General features: G+C 48.9%; 1 protein-coding gene across 6 annotated transcripts in view; it reads right to left on the bottom strand.

The window, feature by feature from the left end:
• The window catches only part of PPFIBP2 (PPFIA binding protein 2), a gene marked incomplete at its 3' end in the record, with an annotated part of 181,769 nt that overhangs the window by 67,184 nt on the left and 96,324 nt on the right, over positions 1-18,261 (bottom strand). For 3 of the 6 annotated variants that reach the window (XM_082844198.1, XM_082844194.1, XM_082844195.1), the window contains exon 1: positions 14,928-15,142. The exons of the other annotated variants lie outside the window; for them this stretch is intronic. In XM_082844198.1, the coding sequence (XP_082700324.1) occupies positions 14,928-14,975 (48 nt within the window). In that variant the 5' untranslated portion in view covers positions 14,976-15,142. Of the gene's footprint in view, positions 1-14,927; positions 15,143-18,261 lie in introns of those variants that run through there. 6 annotated transcript variants of the gene reach the window in all.

Here is an 18,261-nt window from a genome sequence, read left to right as displayed (position 1 = left end):
GTGCCCCGGTCCGGGAGGATCCCACATGCCGCGGAGCGGCTGGGCCCGTGAGCCATGGCCGCTGAGCCTGCGTGTCCAGAGCCTGTGCTCCGCAATGGGAGAGGCCACAGCAGAAAAAAAAAAAAAAAAGTTTATTTACTTGAGTAATTAAAATATATTTTAAAATCTAGAAGCACCGTTTGAGTAGCTAGAAGAGTTCTTGGTGCTTTTTTCCTCCCCTAACAGACTTGAGGGGCACATCCTTCCCCAGCAGTCACACTGGCCCATGTGGCAGTGCTGCACGTGGAGGAAAAGTGCCTCCCTCGACCCAAATCACCATTGTAGACGAGCAGGGCACCTTCCTCTCATACAGTTGGCCAAAATCACTGCTGTTCTCTAGCGAGCTTTTGAAAGGTATCAAACAACAGTGAGATGGAAACAATGTCCCAGAAAGAAGTCTGCCACATCGTTATCCCTTGCTTTTGGTGAGGTTCAGAGTCCTGTGTTTTCACATTCTACAGAAGATGGACAGCTCTCAAGAAAACTGCACTCAAGCCTTAGCTGGTCACAGACCAGGATAAAACACACCTCTGCTTGAAGAACCTGGAAAGCAACTGAGAACAGGGCCATGAAGAACATCTTGTTGAATGCCAACATTTATTAGCCAAAGGTGAGGATTTGAGTTTTGAGTGAATAAACGCATACTCCTTATTCCAGTAATTGGGCAACAGGTTCAGTCACTTTTGGGCATCATTCTTGGATTATAAAATGGCTGTATCATCAGGGCATAAAAGGCCAGAAGGTTATGAAAATGATTGATAAACATGTTTAAAAAGACGGAGTCGGGACACAGCTCTGTTTTGCCTGACTTTCGAAGAGCTTGCTTTCTCGCAGGCTACACCTGCTTCCTTAATTCTAACAGTGGAATTGTAGTAGAAGTCTGGGATCAATACTGAGACCATCAACTGGGTCCCTGAGTGATTCCAGGTTTGGGAGTCTCTGAAAAGCCTTGTCCGTATTCTCTATTAGGTAACTTGGTGATAGAGCAGTTGCCCAGCTCTCCATGCATAAAGTCAGATGCAGGGAACCATGCCAGCATTCCACCGAGGAGGAGAAAGTCACACCGAATTCCGAAGGATGCTACGTGCTAAGTTTCGATTCCTCCCCGCTCTGGGATGGCAAGTGATCTAAAGGAGAGTTCTATACTGTTCTGCCCTGTTAAGGATGCTCAACCCACTGATAAATATAAATTAAAAAGAGGTCATTTTTACTCAACTAATGATGTTAAGTCCCTAGGCTAGACCTGTACAGTGGACTTCTGATGTACTAAGGTGTGATATACATACATTTGATCAAATTTTTCTCTTCTGTTTTGGTGGTTATTTCTACAAATGTGACAGAGGGAAAAATGAATCTTCTCATCCAAACTTTCCATCGTCAAAGCTATGCCTGAAACTATAATTCACGTTAGTTACCTGATATAATATTGCGTGGGACCAAGAGATACTGTGAAGGCCAGGGATCTGCGTACCCTATGGAGGTGAAATGGCAACTACAGATCGACATTTCCACGTCCTCTTGCAGCGCTTATATCACAGAATTAAATCAGCACGGGGAGTTCTTTGTGTGTGTATATTGTCAATAACTCAGAAACTTTAGCCAAGACTACTGAAGTTAAACCCCCTTTGCTTCTATCAAAATTTTACCCTCAAGAGGCTGGACAGTCTTGAATAAAGGAATCCATCTTCTAAAACCCAGATCTCTTGGAGGCAAATATAAAACACAGCTCAGAAACGTCACATCAAGGTCTTCCCCAGATGCTCAAGATAACTATAAAAGAAATGCAAATCAAAACTACAACGAAGTACCACCTCACACTGGTCAGAATGACCATCTGCAAAAGTCCACAAATAATAAAGGCTAGAGAGGCTGTGGAGAAAAAGGAACCCACCTATACTGTTGGTGGGAATATAAATTGCTACAGCCACTATGGAAAACAGTATGGAGGTTCCTTAACAAATTAAAAATAGGGACTTCCCTGGTGGCGCAGTGGTTAAGAATCCGCCTGCCAATGCAGGGGACACGGGTTCAAGCCCTGGTCTGGGAAGATCCCACATGCCGTGGAGCAACTAAGTCCGTGTGCCACAACTACTGAGCCTGCAAGCCACAACTACTGAAGCCCACATGCTGCAACTACTAAAGCCCGTGTGCCTAGAGCCCATGCTCTGCAACAAAGAGAAGCCACCGCAACGAGAAGCCCGTGCACTGCAACGAAGAGTAGGCCCTGCTCGCAGCAACTAGAGAAAGCCAGCACGCAGCAACGAAGACCCAACACAGCCAAAAATAAATAAAAATAAAAATAAATTTAAAATACCTTTAAAAAAAACAAAAAACTAAAAATAGAGTTACCACATGATCCAGCAATCCCACTCCTGGGCATATATCCAGAGAAAACTCTGATTCAAAAATATACATGCACACCAATGTTCATAGAAGCACTATTTACAATAGTCAAGACATGGAAACAACCTAAATGTCCATAGATAAAGAAGATGTGGTGTATATATACAATGGTATATTACTCGGCCATTAAAAAAAAGAATGAAATAATGCCATTTGCAGCAACACGGATAGACCTAGAGATTATTATACTAAGTGAAGTCAGACAGAGAAAGACAAATATCATATGATGTCACTTACATGTGGATCTAAAATATGATACAAACGAACTTATTCACAAAACAGAAACAGACTCACAGACATAGAAAACAAACTTATGGTTACCGAAGGGGAAAGGGGGTATGGGGGAGGGATAAATTAGAAGTTGGGGGACTTCCCTGGTGGTGCGGTGGTTAAGAATCCGCCTGCCAATGCAGGGGACACGGGTTCGAGCCCTGGTCCGGGAAGATCCCACATGTTGTCGAGCAACAAAGCCCGTGCGCCACAACTACTGAGCCTTGCTCTAGAGCCCGTGAGCCACAACAACTGAGCCCACATGCCACAACTAATGAAGCCCACGCGCCTAGAGCCTGTGCTCCGCAACAAGAGAAGCCACCGCAATGAGAAGCTTGCACACGGCAACAAAGAGTAGCCCCCGCTCGCCGCAACTAGAGAAAGCCCGCGTGCAGCAACGAAGACCCAAAGCAGCCAAAAATAATTTTAAAAAAAAAGAAGTTGGGTATTAACATATACACAGTACTGTATATAAAATAAACAACAAGGTCCTACTGTATAGCACAGGGAACTATGTTCAACATCTTGTAATAACCTATAATGGAAAAGAATCTGAAAAAGAATATGTGTCTATATCTATATAACTGAACCACTTCGCTATACAACAGAAACTAACACAACATTATAAATCAACTATACTGCAATTAAAAAAAAAAAAAAGGTCTTCCCCAGGGCTTGGGGGTGACGTTGCTGAGAGTCCCCTGGAACAGAGACAACACAGCACCTTGACTCTTACAGACTGTGGCCCTCTTTCTAGAAGACCCAAAATACTGTTGATGCTGAGACTGGGCAGGCCTAATACACAGCTCCAGCTATCAACAGCCTACAGTGGGGCTATCTTCTAAGCCATCTCTAAATGGAAGAGAGAGGCTTCAGGATGATGTAGCAGCTGTGCAGGCTGATCCTCGGTTGGGGGTCATGGAGTTGACCATGACAGTTAATCAGACTCAGTGATTAGGAGAGAAGTGGGAGGATGGAGAAAGGACCGTGTGGGTCCAGGAAGCACAGGACTGACCACCGAGATTCCAGTATGGACAGAGTCTCTATATAAAGGGCATTTGGGGCTACACAAAGACACTAGACTAATCTGAGTCCTTCCTCCACCTCTTCCACGGGTGAGTGAATAAGGAGTTTACTCTTGGTTAAGTTCCTCATGCACCACGAGCTGAATGCTAGCAGGCTCAAGAAATAAAATAGGTTTTCCATATCTTGGGGGACATTGCATTTTTATCAGGGATGTGATAATCAGAGGATATTTAAGTTTCCCCCCCCACCGACACACAGGCAAAACCCTTATCATTAGCTGCAAAAAACCCAGACTAGTCAATTTCCCTCTCGCTCTCTTGCTAAGAGAAAGGAACAGGCTGGGGTCATTACCTTTGCTACAACTACGTGGCACGAGTGAGGGCTGCCATCTCCTTAGAGATATTCTCACCCCTTCCAACCTCCTGATGCAAAGCTTAGATGGTTGGAATCTTTCCTCTGCATTTTTAAACTTGGGAACAGAAAATGGTAGTAGTTGTGCTACAAGGTTCTAAAGGTTGTCAGTGGCCATGTCTTCTTCCAGGTGGAGGAAGTTGGTTTGCAGCAGGAGTAAGCTATGAAGCCAACACACATGGAAACACAAATGAAAGCCAAGAGAGAGAGACCGACTGGTGGCATTCTCACCCCTGGTTCATGCTGTTCAAAGGCAATGATACATCCCTGCCCTTCCTGTTGGTCCCCTCTTGGCCTACACTGGTTCAAACCGAGTTTCTGTTACTTGCAACCAAAAGTCCTGGCTAATGCATTTGTCTCAAATGGTGATCAGTCAATTGACTGAAATTTACTCCTCTGGAAACAGATTTACAAGACAGCATTCCTGCTATTTGGATATAGTACTGAATTACAAAGGGATTCTACCTACCATTGCTTGATTTGCTTGAACTGGTAAATTTAAAGACAGAATTGTCAGTTCTGAGCCAACTATAGTTAAAACCAAGATTATCATCAAGGGCTAATAGGGATCTACTTTGTGGCACAGGGTGTGTCTGTGTGGGACGCATGCGGATAAAAAAGGAACCCATTCTCCTTTGTGTGTGAAATGGATGACTTTCTACCCACCACCTGTTGGCCTCCATTCTTATTTCCCAAGCAGAACAAGAAGGTTAATTCAGGGAATGATACAAGATGCAACAGGCCCATGGCATCAACTGGGTGTGTGTGTGGGGGGGGGGGGGGGGGAGAGATGAAATAAACAAAAATTGGTTAAAACACAACAAGAAATAAACAGGAAGCTAAAGTAGGGCTAAAAGATATAAGGGTGGATGGGAAATGAATAAATGAAGGGCTATAAGAACATAGAAACACCTAACAACTGTTTAAGAAGCTACGTTGAAAGAATTAACACGTCCTGTATAGCTGTACAAATGCCTGGTCTGAGAGCTGCAGCTTCCCTGTTCCCACCCTTTGCTCAGCTGGATTTCAAGGCAGGGGATTCCTGGGGACTTTGTTGGGGGCTTCCATATTCATGTACAGAATTCCGGCAGCCTTCTCCTCTACAAGGTAGGACCTCCTGCGCAGAATGACGGCTGGGAGCGATTAAGAGGTGAGGCTGCATTGACCATGCACAAGCTCAAGTAGGTCACCTCATCTCAAGCTTCCCATCCTTTAAATAGAGGAGATCATACCTCACAGAGTGACACAGATGATCAGTTAGGTCATTAAAAACAAAGACGTGTGGGAATAAAAGTGCAGAAAGCTCTTTAGAGCAGGATGCTCTAATATTTCCTCCATGTAATATAAACAGTTTTTGAATGATCGTGGAAACACGGAACTCATTGAAATGGCTTTGTTTAAACTAAAAGACCAAAATGCAGTTAAGACACAGCTCTTCCCTTGCACTGGCAGCTTTAATGAACTCATTCTTTTTGTGCAAAACAAAAGAAGGCAACATTTCTCATTAGGACACCTATGAAGTAGCTAAAGATCTGAACAAACCACCCAAAGGAACAATAACCAAAATACTTTCGGGCTGGAAAGAGAAAAGTGCCTAAGGGACAACACAGAACCCATTGTTAGCTAAGAGCCCTGGAATCATGCCTGCGGTGCACAGCTTCGAACCTGTTCACTTTCCATCGTCTCTGAAAAGATGCCCATGTTTGGAGTTGCATCTACAGGAACACAGTTTATAATGAGCACAGTGAAAATTTCAATAGCTAATAATGACTAATCATAAACACTTGCATTTTTCTTTCTGTTCCAATCTGAAAGTCAGGTCCAATTTAGGTTAAACATGAGCTTTCCAGCTGAGCTGTGCCCCCGCCCCCAGCAGCCCCCTCAGAGCCATCACCCTCCGACTCTAGTGGCTGGTCAGCTTCCGCGATGCTTGCTCGCTCTTGGCCGGGTCCTTCCACTGGAGCTTGGCAAAGGGACGGCCACATTAGGTCTCTGCAGAGTTCTGGAGGGGGCGCTTGGTGGCACGGATGGGGGCCGTGCAGAATCTCCAGGACTCTGACTCCTTCACAGCCTGGCTGGCCTCTGCTGGAAGGGCGTGCCCCCCAAGTGTGCTCTGGTACACTCTCGGGGATGCTGGCTGAGGGCAATGGCCCACGGGACCTGCTGACAGCATGGCACTACACTGAACACGGGGAAAGAGCTGGTTCCAGAACAAACAAGTGGTGTGGAGGAGAGATCGCGTGGCGGTGTCAGTTGGTATGCGAGCACGGAGTGTGGTAAAAGCCTAAGGAAGTCAGCTCCCCTGTGAGGCAGCTCCTAGTCAAGGGGATCATATCAAATCCAGAAAACCCACCTCAAGAGAGCCATGGCTGCCAAGCACAGGGGAGATGTCCAAGTCACTAAGGCTATACTTCAAGCTCAGGACCACCACTCACACAACAAGCTTTTGAGAAACTTGGAAAATATAGACCTTAAAAAATAAGGACCAAAAAAATAAAAAAGAAGTGGATCATAGAAGCTACAGTTTCTATTACATGGCTCAGGTTACCCACCACCAAAGGAATCAAGCAGAATGAATGCAAGCAGGTGCTTGTAAAAAGGAAAACTTCTCCTAGATGTTTTGGTTAAGGAATTTAAGGCCTTTCTGGCAGTTATTATAAAACCACTTTTTCCCAACAAGGAATAGCCAAGCCCATCCACTACCTCTGGCACAGAGTTAAAGAAGTTTCTTCAAAATGCAGTGTGAGTAGAGTACAGTCAGGTCCTTAGCTACCAGGAGCCCAACAAGAGAGAGATCCTATCCTGACCTTGACCTCCTTATGCCCTCCACCTCTCTTACTTGCAATTATATATAAGGGGAGGCTAAGTGTCACTGGTGGGGTTGTCACTATCAAATGATCATCAGGGACGAGCAAAGCAAATTTCATGAATAGCAAATTAAATAGCTTGGTCAACCAACGTTCACATAATTATGCTTCATTCAGTTATCTATTCAGTGACTGAATAGTCCTGAACACCTACTAGGTGCCACTCCCTGTGCTAGGCAGTCCCTGCCTTGAAAGAGCTCTGTAGTCTTACACTGAGACATGATAAGTACTGTAATAGTTTTGTTTTGTTTTCTTTACATCTTTATTGGAGTATAATTGCTTTACAATGGTGTGTTGGTTTCTGCTTTATAACAAAGTGAATCAGTTATACATGTACATATGTTCCCATGTCTCTTCCCTCTTGCGTCTCCCTCCCTCCCACCCTCCCTATTCCACCCCTCCAGGCGGTCACCGAGCTGATCTCCCTGTGCTATGCGGCTGCTTCCCACTAGCTATCTATTTTACGTTTGGTAGTGTATATATGTCCATACCTCTCTCTCGCTTTGTCACAGCTCACCCCTCCCCATCCCCATATCCTCAAGTCCATTCTCCAGTAGGTCTGTGTTTCCACTCCTGTCTTACCCCTAGGTTCTTCATGACATTTTTTTCTTAAATTCCATATATATTTGTTAGCATACAGTATTTGTCTTTCTCTTTCTGACTTACTTCACTCTGTATGACAGACTCTAGGTCCATCCACCTCATTACAAATAGCTCAGTTTCGTTTCTTTTTATGGCTGAGTAATAGAGTTAGTTGTGTGTAAGCCAGCAGCAGTGGCATAGGGGAGGGACGAATCGATTATGCCTTCAAGGGAGAGGAGAGGCTTTACAGTGGAGTCCCCACTTGAAAGACTGAGTCTTAAAAGCTATGAAGGAATTCCCCCAGAAGAATAGAGAACAGCAACTTTGGAAAGAGTCCTCCTGATACCGATGGCTATCCATGAAGCCACGATCGACACCCTTCAGATATTCTGGTTTCCCAGAACTAACACAGAAAACAAAGAGTCTCTTGACAGTCTATCTATAAGCTTTCCAACCAAGGGGCTGGTGTGATGCACATGAAGGCTCCTAACCGATCATCCTGGGAAGCAGGATTTGGAGGTGAGAGAAATGCACTGGATTCACCAAGATCTTGTTCCAAGATCATAGCCTTGCATAAGCTTAGTCCTTGCTGAATTCTCTTGATCAGGTGGCTGGATGCGTAAGGAACCTACAGCACTTGACTGTAGGAGAAGTGGTATTTACAAGTGTGCTAGTATCTTGTGAAGGGAGCATATTAAAGCCAAGAGCAGAGGAAAAACAGGAGGCTCTTTGGTGCTCTTTCCTCATCTTGCCAACTCCAAGAGACACACTGACTCATGATTCTTAAAAATACCTGTCGGAGACAGAGGGGCAGCATCAGGTGCCAGAGTTGGGGATGGAGGAACAACTGTGACTGTTTCAGCTCACCTGGAGGCATTAGAAGTAAACGGCCTGATGCATCTTGGCTCCTGAGATAGAAGGTCCAGGCATTTCATCAATCAAATAGCATAAGAGAAAGATCCATAGGTGGAAAATGTGGGATTAGGTAAGGGCCAAAGAGAGGAGCTGGTCCTTTGGTCACAAGAATTTCATTAGACCTACAAGATGCCCAAATGGGAATGAATTCCAGGGAAAATGGATGGGAAACGTTGCTTGGGAAGTAGAGGCAATAAGAACATTATAGAAGGACTTCGAAAGCTTTCTTAGGGACAAAGCCAATGTGAAGTGGGTTTGGGAGTGACCAGGAAGGAGTAGAGATGTTGTTTTTAGCCTGCTCTTGATTTCAAGATTCCTGATGGTGAAAGGAGGGTAAGTTCTATAAGGCAGCATGCAGAGACAAAGTACATGGTCAGAGACAGTTTTGTTATTCTCTAAGAATCAAGGAGAAGCGTTTTCTGCCAAGGACATGGGACAAGGAGGCAGGGCAGAGTAAAGAGAAGAAACAATCGGAGAACAACAGGACGTGGAATAGCACTGGATCAGGAGGACAGGATACTGGGATAGCCTTGGTGGAGAGAAGGGACTCCTGACCCATGAAACCAAAAGAAGTTGAAAAGTGATGGCTGTGGGGACTTCCCTGGGGGCGCAGTGGATAAGAATCCTCCTGCCAATGCAGGGGACATGGGTTCGAGCCCTGGTCTGGGAAGATCCCACATACCGCGGAGCAACTAAGCCCGTGCACCACAACTACTGAGCCTGTGCTCTAGAGCCCATGAGCCACAACTACTGAGCCCACGTGCCACAACTACTGAAGCCCATGTGCCTAGAGCCTGTGCTCTGCAACAAAAGAAGCCACCGCAATGAGAAACCCACACACCGCAGCGAAGAGTAGCCCCCGCTCGCAGCAACTAGAGAAAGCCCACGTGCAGCAACGAAGACCCAAAGCAGCCAAAAATAAATTTATTTTTAAAAAATACGCTTTTCATATTCCTTTAAATAAAAAAGAAAAATGATGGCTGAATACTGTTACCTTTTGTGGTGGTGGGGAGGGAAGATGAGAAGTTCATCTATGTGTGGCTAATTTTTTTCAATGAAGTAGGTGGTGACATCAGTTGAGAGGGGAGTTCAAGGTTGGGGACAAATGGAAAAGTGTGAAAGAGCTGATACAGGGATGGGGGAGGGAAGAATGCAGGGATGAGTCAAGGACACCCCCACCCCCAAGTGCCGATGCCAGTTCATGGAACTACCAATGGCTGTGCTGCTCCGGAGCACCCGCCCAAGCTATTCAGCAAATGACCCTGGTATGATGCCCCTTTGCTAAACCCTGCTGGGAAAGAGGCGTGAGGGCCTCTCCAAATAGCTGGCAGACAGGAGTCACAGATGGCAAAATTCTAGCTCCTAAATTATGCTGGGGAATATGATGGGTGGACATTTTGGGTGCATTGGCTAAAGATGGGATGTACCCTTAGGAAAATGGGGACAGCTAGAACCCTTGAGTAACCATACCCACTATCATCCTCCTCCTGGTCTTGGAAAATCTCTCTGCCCGGAATCAAGTTTGGGCGCATGGCTCTAGAGTAACCAGAGGCTGTCAGTTGTGGCCGAGGTCATCGTCACCATAACATCTATGAAGCGTTTTCTAAGCACTTTACATACACTGAATTATTTATCCATATTTTACAATCAAGAAAATTGAGCCCCAGGGAGAGTAAATCAATTGTCCAAGGTCACACAGAGCTGAGATACGAACCCAAGGAGTTGGATACAGGATCCGCGTTCTTAGCCAGTGGGAACAGCTTTCAAAGAAGCCACTGCCTATTTCAAGTTGAACTGCACTCTGACTTGAGTACAAGGCAAGTCAATGTCTGGGGCCAGGATGTCTTTGCAGCTCTCCTGTCCCAAGTGGCCAGGCTACTGGATCAACCGTTTGAGCACCAGATGACACAGAATAAAGTCTCACATTAGCAGTTTGAGTTCATCCCATACTGTGTACTACAGAACCCAAGCCAATTGCATGGGGGAGCCATGATGATTCCGTTTTTTTTCTTAGGGGCTGGGGGTGGGGTGGACGGGGTTGTGACTTCGGTCTGGAATTTGGCTCCAACACACAGTCCTAGAAGCCAGCAGCAGTGTGAAGATGCTGACAGTGCTGGGATTTCTGTTCCTGGGAAAATAAACTCCTGCTCAGAGGGCAGCGGGCGGACTCCACAGACCCTGCTTTGTTGCTATTTTGAGAGGCTCTTTCAGGACTATGTGGGTTGGAGCCACTGATCTCAAAGCAGGGCAGGTGTGAGCTGTTTGTGAGTCAGTCAGGAACCAGAGAGCTGAGGGGCGGAGACCCTCTGGACGCTTGTGGTAGGAGATTACCTTGTCCCAGGGATCTGGCTGTCGGGGAAGGCACTGGAGGACCAGCCCTGGTCAGCCTTCTCTCAGCAGCCCCTGGGGCCTCTGGCTACTCATGGTGGGCCAGGTCCCAGCTGTCTCCTGCCGGTGTTTGCTTTGAGACCTTGACCTGGAATGTGGAAAGGGGCCTAAGCTGAAGGAATGACGGCCTAAGATGCACTCCTAGGAGAGAAGCAAACTGGTCCCATCTGTTCCTCTTTCAATATCCTCCTTCCTGGTAATGGCCAAGAGCAGTTAACTTTTATTGAATGTTCCTACGTGCATGGTTCTCTGCTAAGCATTTAACATACATTATCTTACTTGATCCTCATAAAACCTGGATGTGGCTGGCACTATTACCCTTCCTTATTTTATAGATGAAGAAATCCAGGATTTGAGATAATATGCCTACGATCACATAGCTAGTAAGTGTGGCAAAGCCAAGAGCCCAACCCAGGCTTTACTTCAAACTGCATGTTCTTAGCTAAAACAGTACGCAGTATCCCGTCCTCCAAAGGCCACGAGACAATGTCTCTTTTCTCACCAAATGCTTCTCCTCTAGCTTTGGGCCTTCTTAGCCATAGGCATCTCCCCTTACTGTCCCAAAATTCAACGACTGTCTTGCTCCGAGGCATTGACCTCTTGGACTGGTCCAAGGGCAAGGGCTCCCAGCCTACCAGGTCACACCTCATCCAGGCACTCTTCTGCTGGAACCACCCCGTGTGTGGGAACGTGAAAGAAACAGCATGTTTCCACCTTCAAAAACCTGAGCTAAGAGAAACCTGCTCTCCAAGCCACCCCAGCTTGAGGAAGCACGTGGGAAGGGGGTGGGTGAGCCAGGCAGATGGAAAGCGCTGGGCACCCAGGCTGGAGTCCACTGCATGCAATACAGGGAGGAGGTCAGCAAAGGACTGATGGAAAGGGAGAGCCCGGATGGAGTCAGATGAAGTGGGTGGGAATTAGGAGGAGGACATGGAGGTAGAAGCTCAGAAAAGGCAGGGACTACATGTGGGAGCTCGTCAGGTATAAAGAGATGAAATTAAAACAAATATAAATAGATATAAATGATGAAACTAAAAAGGCAAGTGGAGACCAGGTTAAAAAAATGTCTTAGGGCTTCCCTGGTGGCGCAGTGGTTGAGAGTCCGCCTGCCGATGCAGGGGACACGGGTTCGTGCCCCGGTCCGTGAAGATCCCACATGCCGCGGGGCGGCTGGGTCCGTGAGCCATGGCCGCTGAGCCTGCGCGTCCGGAGCCTGTGCTCCGCAACGGGAGAGGCCACAGCAGTGAGAGGCCCGCGTACCGCAAAAAAAAAAAAAAAAAAAAAAAAAAAAAAAGTCTTAAAAGCCAAGCAGGCAGAAAAGCCTCGGCTTTCTCGTCCAGACTAAGGGCAAATCCTGGGGCTTACGACCAGGGTCAAAGGATGAAAAGGGATTTTTATTTATTTATTTACTTGTGGTACACGGGCCTCTCAGTGTTGTGGCCTCTCCCGTTGCGGAGCACAGGCTCCAGACGCGCAGGCTCAGCGGCCCAGTCGCTCTGCAGCACGTGGGATCTTCCCCGACCGGGGCACGAACCCGTGTCCCCTGCATCAGCAGGCGGACTCTCAACCACTGTACCACCAGGGAAGCCCGGAATTTTTTTTTTTTAAAGGGGATTTTAAAAAGAAGAGTCTGGCAGTTGTGTTTCAGGTAGAGAATAGGAAAGATACTGATTATACTGCCTATGACATATCCAATACTTTGTGTGTGTGTGGTTTTTTTAATGCTCCTTAAAAGTAGAAGAAAAATGTTTTGCTATGAGTCTTTCCCAGGGGGTTTGAAGTCTCCTCACTTAGAGCTTCACCCAGCAGACTTCCCACCATCCAAAAGAGTCAGAGCTCACAGCCTGGGTCTCAGGACTGAAAGAACCTCCTTACATTGCCTCGCATGCAGAATTAATTCCTCCACAGACAGAACTTCTGCACAAGGTACAAAGGTACAACATCTGTCCCAGCGGCTGGGACATGGCCCCTACAATCCCAGGCACATCGCGGCTGTTAAGACCTCCTGGTTAAAAAGCTTCAGTTGGATACAAGAAAATAAAAAGTGATGGGAAGTGCACTTCTCACCTATTTCCTCCAAAACCTTTTCAATGAGGCTTTTTCAATTCTTAAGACAATGGATGAGAACCTTTACCAAAATGTCTGGTCACCTCAGCATGCTCTCTGGTGACTGCAATGCCCCCATCCCAAAGCTGGGATGGGGCTGAGCACAAACAGGATTTCTGCTGGGTTCCAAACCCATGATTTGTCTACCTACTTGGCCATAGAAATGAGGAAAGAGAACTGGACTGGGAGACAGAGAGCAGGGTTCAAGATCAGGCTGCACCACTTATAGCCATAACACTAATAGCCACGAGGTTCCTAGCCTTTCTTGGGCTTTTTTTCGCGGTACGCGGGCCTCTCAGTGTTGTGGCCTCTCCCGTTGCGGAGCACAGGCTCCGGACGCGCAGGCTCAGCGGCCATGGCTCACGGGCCCAGCCGCTCCCAGCGGCACGCGGGATCTTCCCGGACCGGGGCACGAACCCGTGTCCCCTGCATCGGCAGGCGGACTCTCAACCACTGCGCCACCAGGGAAGCCCCCCTCTTGGGCTTTTTTAAATGAGGGGTTTGTACTAGTTGATCCCAACAAGCCCTCGAGCTCTCTAATTTGGTTCATTTGTCTCACTTTTCGTGACACAGCTTACCATACACCATATCACAGCTAGAGTAATTTTCATAAAATACAAATTAGATCCCCCAACGTATCTCATGCCACTTCCCTACTACAAGTCTCCCATTATACAAACGACGTCACCCACAACCCTTACTGTGGACTTCCGTGTCCTGTGTGATCCGGAACCCACCCCTAGCTCCTAACCATCACCGCGCTCAGACGTGTTCTTCACCCCATTTTCCACCTGACTCACTCCTACTTCTTCAGTTTTCAATGAAGTGTTACTTCCTCAAAGAGGGCCCCTGACTACTCCTTCTCAATCAGTAACAGCCCTTGATGATGGCTACCAACAGTTCCCCTTCTTGGCTGTATTTATCAACTTGTAAATTTCAGGCTTATTTCCTGGGACTCTTTAACTGGCATCTCCCAAGTGGTAGATGGGAGATCCACAAGAGCAGAGACTGGTTCTACTTTGTGCTCACCACTGGACACCCAGTACCCAGAACTTGATAAATATTTGCGGAGTGAGAAGTGCAGAGGGCACACGCCAAAGCAGGCCCAGGGTTGGGGCGCTGGGGTCGGGGACCTTCTGAGCCGGACACTTCCTGTCCCTCCTGTTCTACAGTTACAAGGTCAGGTCTCTTATCTGTCAGCTGCTTTTGCCCTTCCTCCCTCTGAAAACATTCAGCCTCAGTGTGAAAATAGATGGATACCCATCCTTGCAGCTCAAAGATGGTGACAGAAGAGTGAGCCTGGGTTCTGTGAGTGCGGACGCTACTCCAGCCCCCAGCACTCACCCCACACTCTCACGCTCAACCCCTACAGAGTCGGCAGGAACGACTTGCAACGCCAGCCCTTGGCCTCTGAGAAACACGCAGAAGAGGACTTCCGAGAGCCTCCCCCCTGCAACGCAGCAGCTCTTTTGGCTGACAGCACACTGACTAATCTCCACACCAGATGACTTCCGAGCAGAGAAGAAGCCCAGCAACTTCTGAACCCAGTGCGTTTGAAAGGCAGCGGCCTCTCCGCATCCTCACACCAGAAGTGCTGGGCACCTTCTTCTGGTCACGGTGTCTGCAGCCTCCAACCGTTCACGTGCTCAAGTTAAAATAACGAACTCTCCTCACTTCATTCTTGCCTTTCTGCACAGAGGCTCATTCACTAGAATGTCAGAGGAGAAACAAAGACAGCTGACTGTTTTCTCCCCTAGTGTCTATAATTAGATTCTCATGGAGAACTTGGCCACAACAGGGCTTCGCCAGACAAACACCTCCCCCCTCCACACACGCACACGCGCGCGCGCACACACACACACAGTGTCTCTCCCCTCACTCATCTCCATGGAGACCCAGACAAAGCAGCCAGTCACTTACCCTCTTCAGCCACGCGAAATGCTTGTAAACATCAATGTCCCCATCCATGCTGGGTACCCATGTCAGCAGTTAGATTCCTTGGTTGAAAAAGCCCTTTTTCTGGCCAGAGACCAAATTCTCTCCTCTTCCTTGCTTCTGCCCCCTCCCCCTCAGGAACGTCAAGCTGTGTTCAAATTTCCCCAAGTCCCCTGGCCTGCGTCCGGCAGCCTTTCCCTAAACAGTTTCAGAGACACAGTGGCTCAGACCAGACCGTGCTGCTCCTGTATCCACCTCCCACCCCACCCCCCCCCACCCCCCGGACACACACAGGCACCAGCTCAGGGACACAGAGCCTGCAGGGCAGGGGAACCTAGCAGAAGGGGGGGGGGGGAGACAGACTTGGCCAGGAATTGTAAACACACACACACACACACACACACACACACACACACACACACACACACACACACACACGGGAACATTCTTTTCGGTGATAATACCAGAGCCTGCCAGAGGGAAGCAGTCCCGAAGAAAATTCCTCGTCTGGCTTCCCCCTTCTGGAGTGGCTGGAACTCATTAGGGAGAGACCCCGGTTTCCTGTCTCAGCTCCACTCTGCATTTACCCACAGGCTCCCAGCTGCTCTCAGTTTATTTGGGACTGGGGAGAGACTAAAAATAAGCGCTGCTCTTGGAGGAACTGCTGGTTCCCACACACAGCCTGACTCCCACCCAGCAGCCCACGCCTACCCCTCTTCCTCCAGGCTGGTGTCGGGCTGTGCCCTGAGGGAAGCCAGTCGTTTCCAAATAAGAACAAATTCAGAAGCAGCTCCAGTCTGGGTTCTTGGCCCTGCTGGGGGTTTGCCGTCCTGGGCACTGGGGGCGCCGTCCGGTGCTGCAGCCTGGGAGACCTCTGCTGCCAGCCGTCACCACAGGGCTCCCCGGGGCCGCATTCTGCACGGGAACTGACGGGGCAGAGCCTCTGTCAAGCGCCCGCCTCGCTGGCTGTCCCCAGCCCAGACTAGCTGCTTCACAAGCCAGGTGAGGCCACCTCACGTGTGTCCGTGAGATCTAGGGAGCACTCCGGGTGGGAGCCTTGGGAAGGCAGCAGGCTGAGGAGACAGGGAGCTGCATCTGCCTTCTTCCTGGCAGGTCACATGCTGGCTTGCCAGGGTGGTCTGTCCAGCATTCCCCACAGGCTGCCCCCCACTTCCTCACATTCCCGCCTCCTCTGAGAGCTCCCCTAAAAACAGCTTTTCTCCCTTGCCCAGCCCTCAACGTGTGGCCCTCGGCTCTGACTGGTTATGAAAGCAGTCTTTGATGTGGGTGCAATGGGAACTGTGGTTACACGCAAGGGCTCTGAGCTCTGCTGCCCGAAATGACTTGCAGACACACATCTTGTGACTGCGTGGGCCTTCCCGGCGCCCTTGGGGGTCACCAGGGGGTTTCCTGGAGCTCCCACCTGAAGAGAGGGCTCTGCTGGGTGTTGGCATGCTGCTCAGCACGGCATCAACGCTGTCCATAGCCCAGAAGCAGGGCCCGAGGACAAGGCAGAAAACACACAGTCCCCGGCAGGCTGGCCCAGCCCACACAGAACACAGAGGCGGCAGGAGGAGGGCTGTGGCCAGCAGCTGGCACGAAGGGAGGAGTAAATTCCTGGAGACACACCCAGATCAGAGGCCAGAAAGGAAAAGCAGGCTCAGCTGCCCATGCCCTGAGCTCTAGAGCCTTCTTCTGGCCTCTGGCCCAGTTCCAGAGTGCAGCCCGGGCCTCACCCGCCAAGGTTCCCTGCCCAGAACTAGGATAGGATGCGTTAGTCAAGGTCTCTAAGGCTGCAGGGGTGGGTAGGCCATTTTACTTTTTTCTGTCTAAAAACCTGGGAAAGTCCAATGAAGAATTCATTTGGTCAACACACGTCTGCCCAGCATCCAAGGCAACTGAAACCAACTTCTCGCCCTGGGTAAAGAACCTCCACACGGTACGTGATAAAGGTGTTCCTGGGGCTCTGGGCAGGAAGAGGCAAGACAGCTGATCTGGGGGCTGTATGGGGAGAGGTCTGCCCACCCTTGGCGGGGGGATCAGTGTCCGCTGGTAGGTTCTGGTGTGAGAGGAGGAAAGAGAGGGGACCAGGCGGCAACATGGCTGCCTCTCAGCCTCGCTGACTCCGACCTGCCTCTGGGGAAGTTTGCTCCCCGGCACCCCCCCCCCCCGTGTCACCACCTGCCCTGCGGCACTGAACCACACCTGTTTACACGTCTGACCACTTCACCAGACGGGAGCACATGTGTGAGCCCTGATTCACGGCTCTGATCTCCACGCCTAGCACGATTCCTAGCACACGGTAAGAACCTGAACGTTCTCCGCGTGAAAGAGTGAGGCTCAAATGGTGACACTGGAAAGATAAACCTGAAACTCTATGTGGAGAAAACGAGTTTCCCCAGGGTAAAGATGCTCGACTCAGAGAAGACAAGACAGAGCCAGCTTCATCTATTAGCTCAACTCATGTGTGATGAATGGGGGTGGGGAGTGAGGAGGGGAGAAAGGGAAAGGCGGGAGGGAGGGAGGGAGGGAATCAAGACAAGCTGCAGCTAAATTCCTGACATATTTTTACGGTATCCTCAAGTAGCAATTCTTACCTCAGGCTTTTTTTTTCTGAAACCCCTAAGTATACTGCACTTCAACTCACAATCCACAAGATAGCACTCCAAAGGCCTAGAAGCAAAGCCATGGCTGCAGCCCCTCACTCCGAAGGCCATCCCAGCCAGGGGCTCCTCACCGTAGGCCACAGAGGGGATTCGGAGGATCAGACAGGCCCTTGAGTACGTTCATAAAATGTATAGAAAGCACTATTTGGTAGGTATAAATCACTATTTCTCTGAAATAGTTTTCCTCAGGTCATCAAAATGATCCATGACTCCCAAAAGATGGAATGCCTGGATTTTATCTGGTCTAAGTAGTTACTCAGAAAGATTTAGGCTGCCCTTATTAAGGCAGGATGGGGGCGGTCCTACTTCTATAGCACCGCCCTGGGAGGTAGAGAGACTCTCGGACTCCCTGGATCCATCACTAAAGAGAGACGTTTTCAGGAACCACATAGTATACATCAATAGGCGTCATTACAGTGACCCTGGGGCCCTCGGAGCCTTCCCCAAAGCAACTCACATCGACCAGACCCAACTCACTACTGTCTGGAACACGAGGCAGCCAGCTGACGGCACAGGGCAGGCAACTGGGCATTTGGGGAGCAAAAGCACAGCTAAGAGGCCAGAGTGGCCAGGGGAACTCATATAGACTGCCCTCCTCCTTATCCCTGGGTCCAGGAGGGGAACCCAAGAAAGTCACTTATCTAGCCGGAATC

The sequence above is a fragment of the Leucopleurus acutus genome (genome assembly GCF_964270905.1).
Source record: "Leucopleurus acutus genome assembly, chromosome: 8".
NCBI classification, from domain to species: domain Eukaryota; kingdom Metazoa; phylum Chordata; class Mammalia; order Artiodactyla; family Delphinidae; genus Leucopleurus; species Leucopleurus acutus.
Note: the sequence above shows the minus strand (reverse complement) of the source record. Positions and strands in the feature narration are given on the sequence as shown.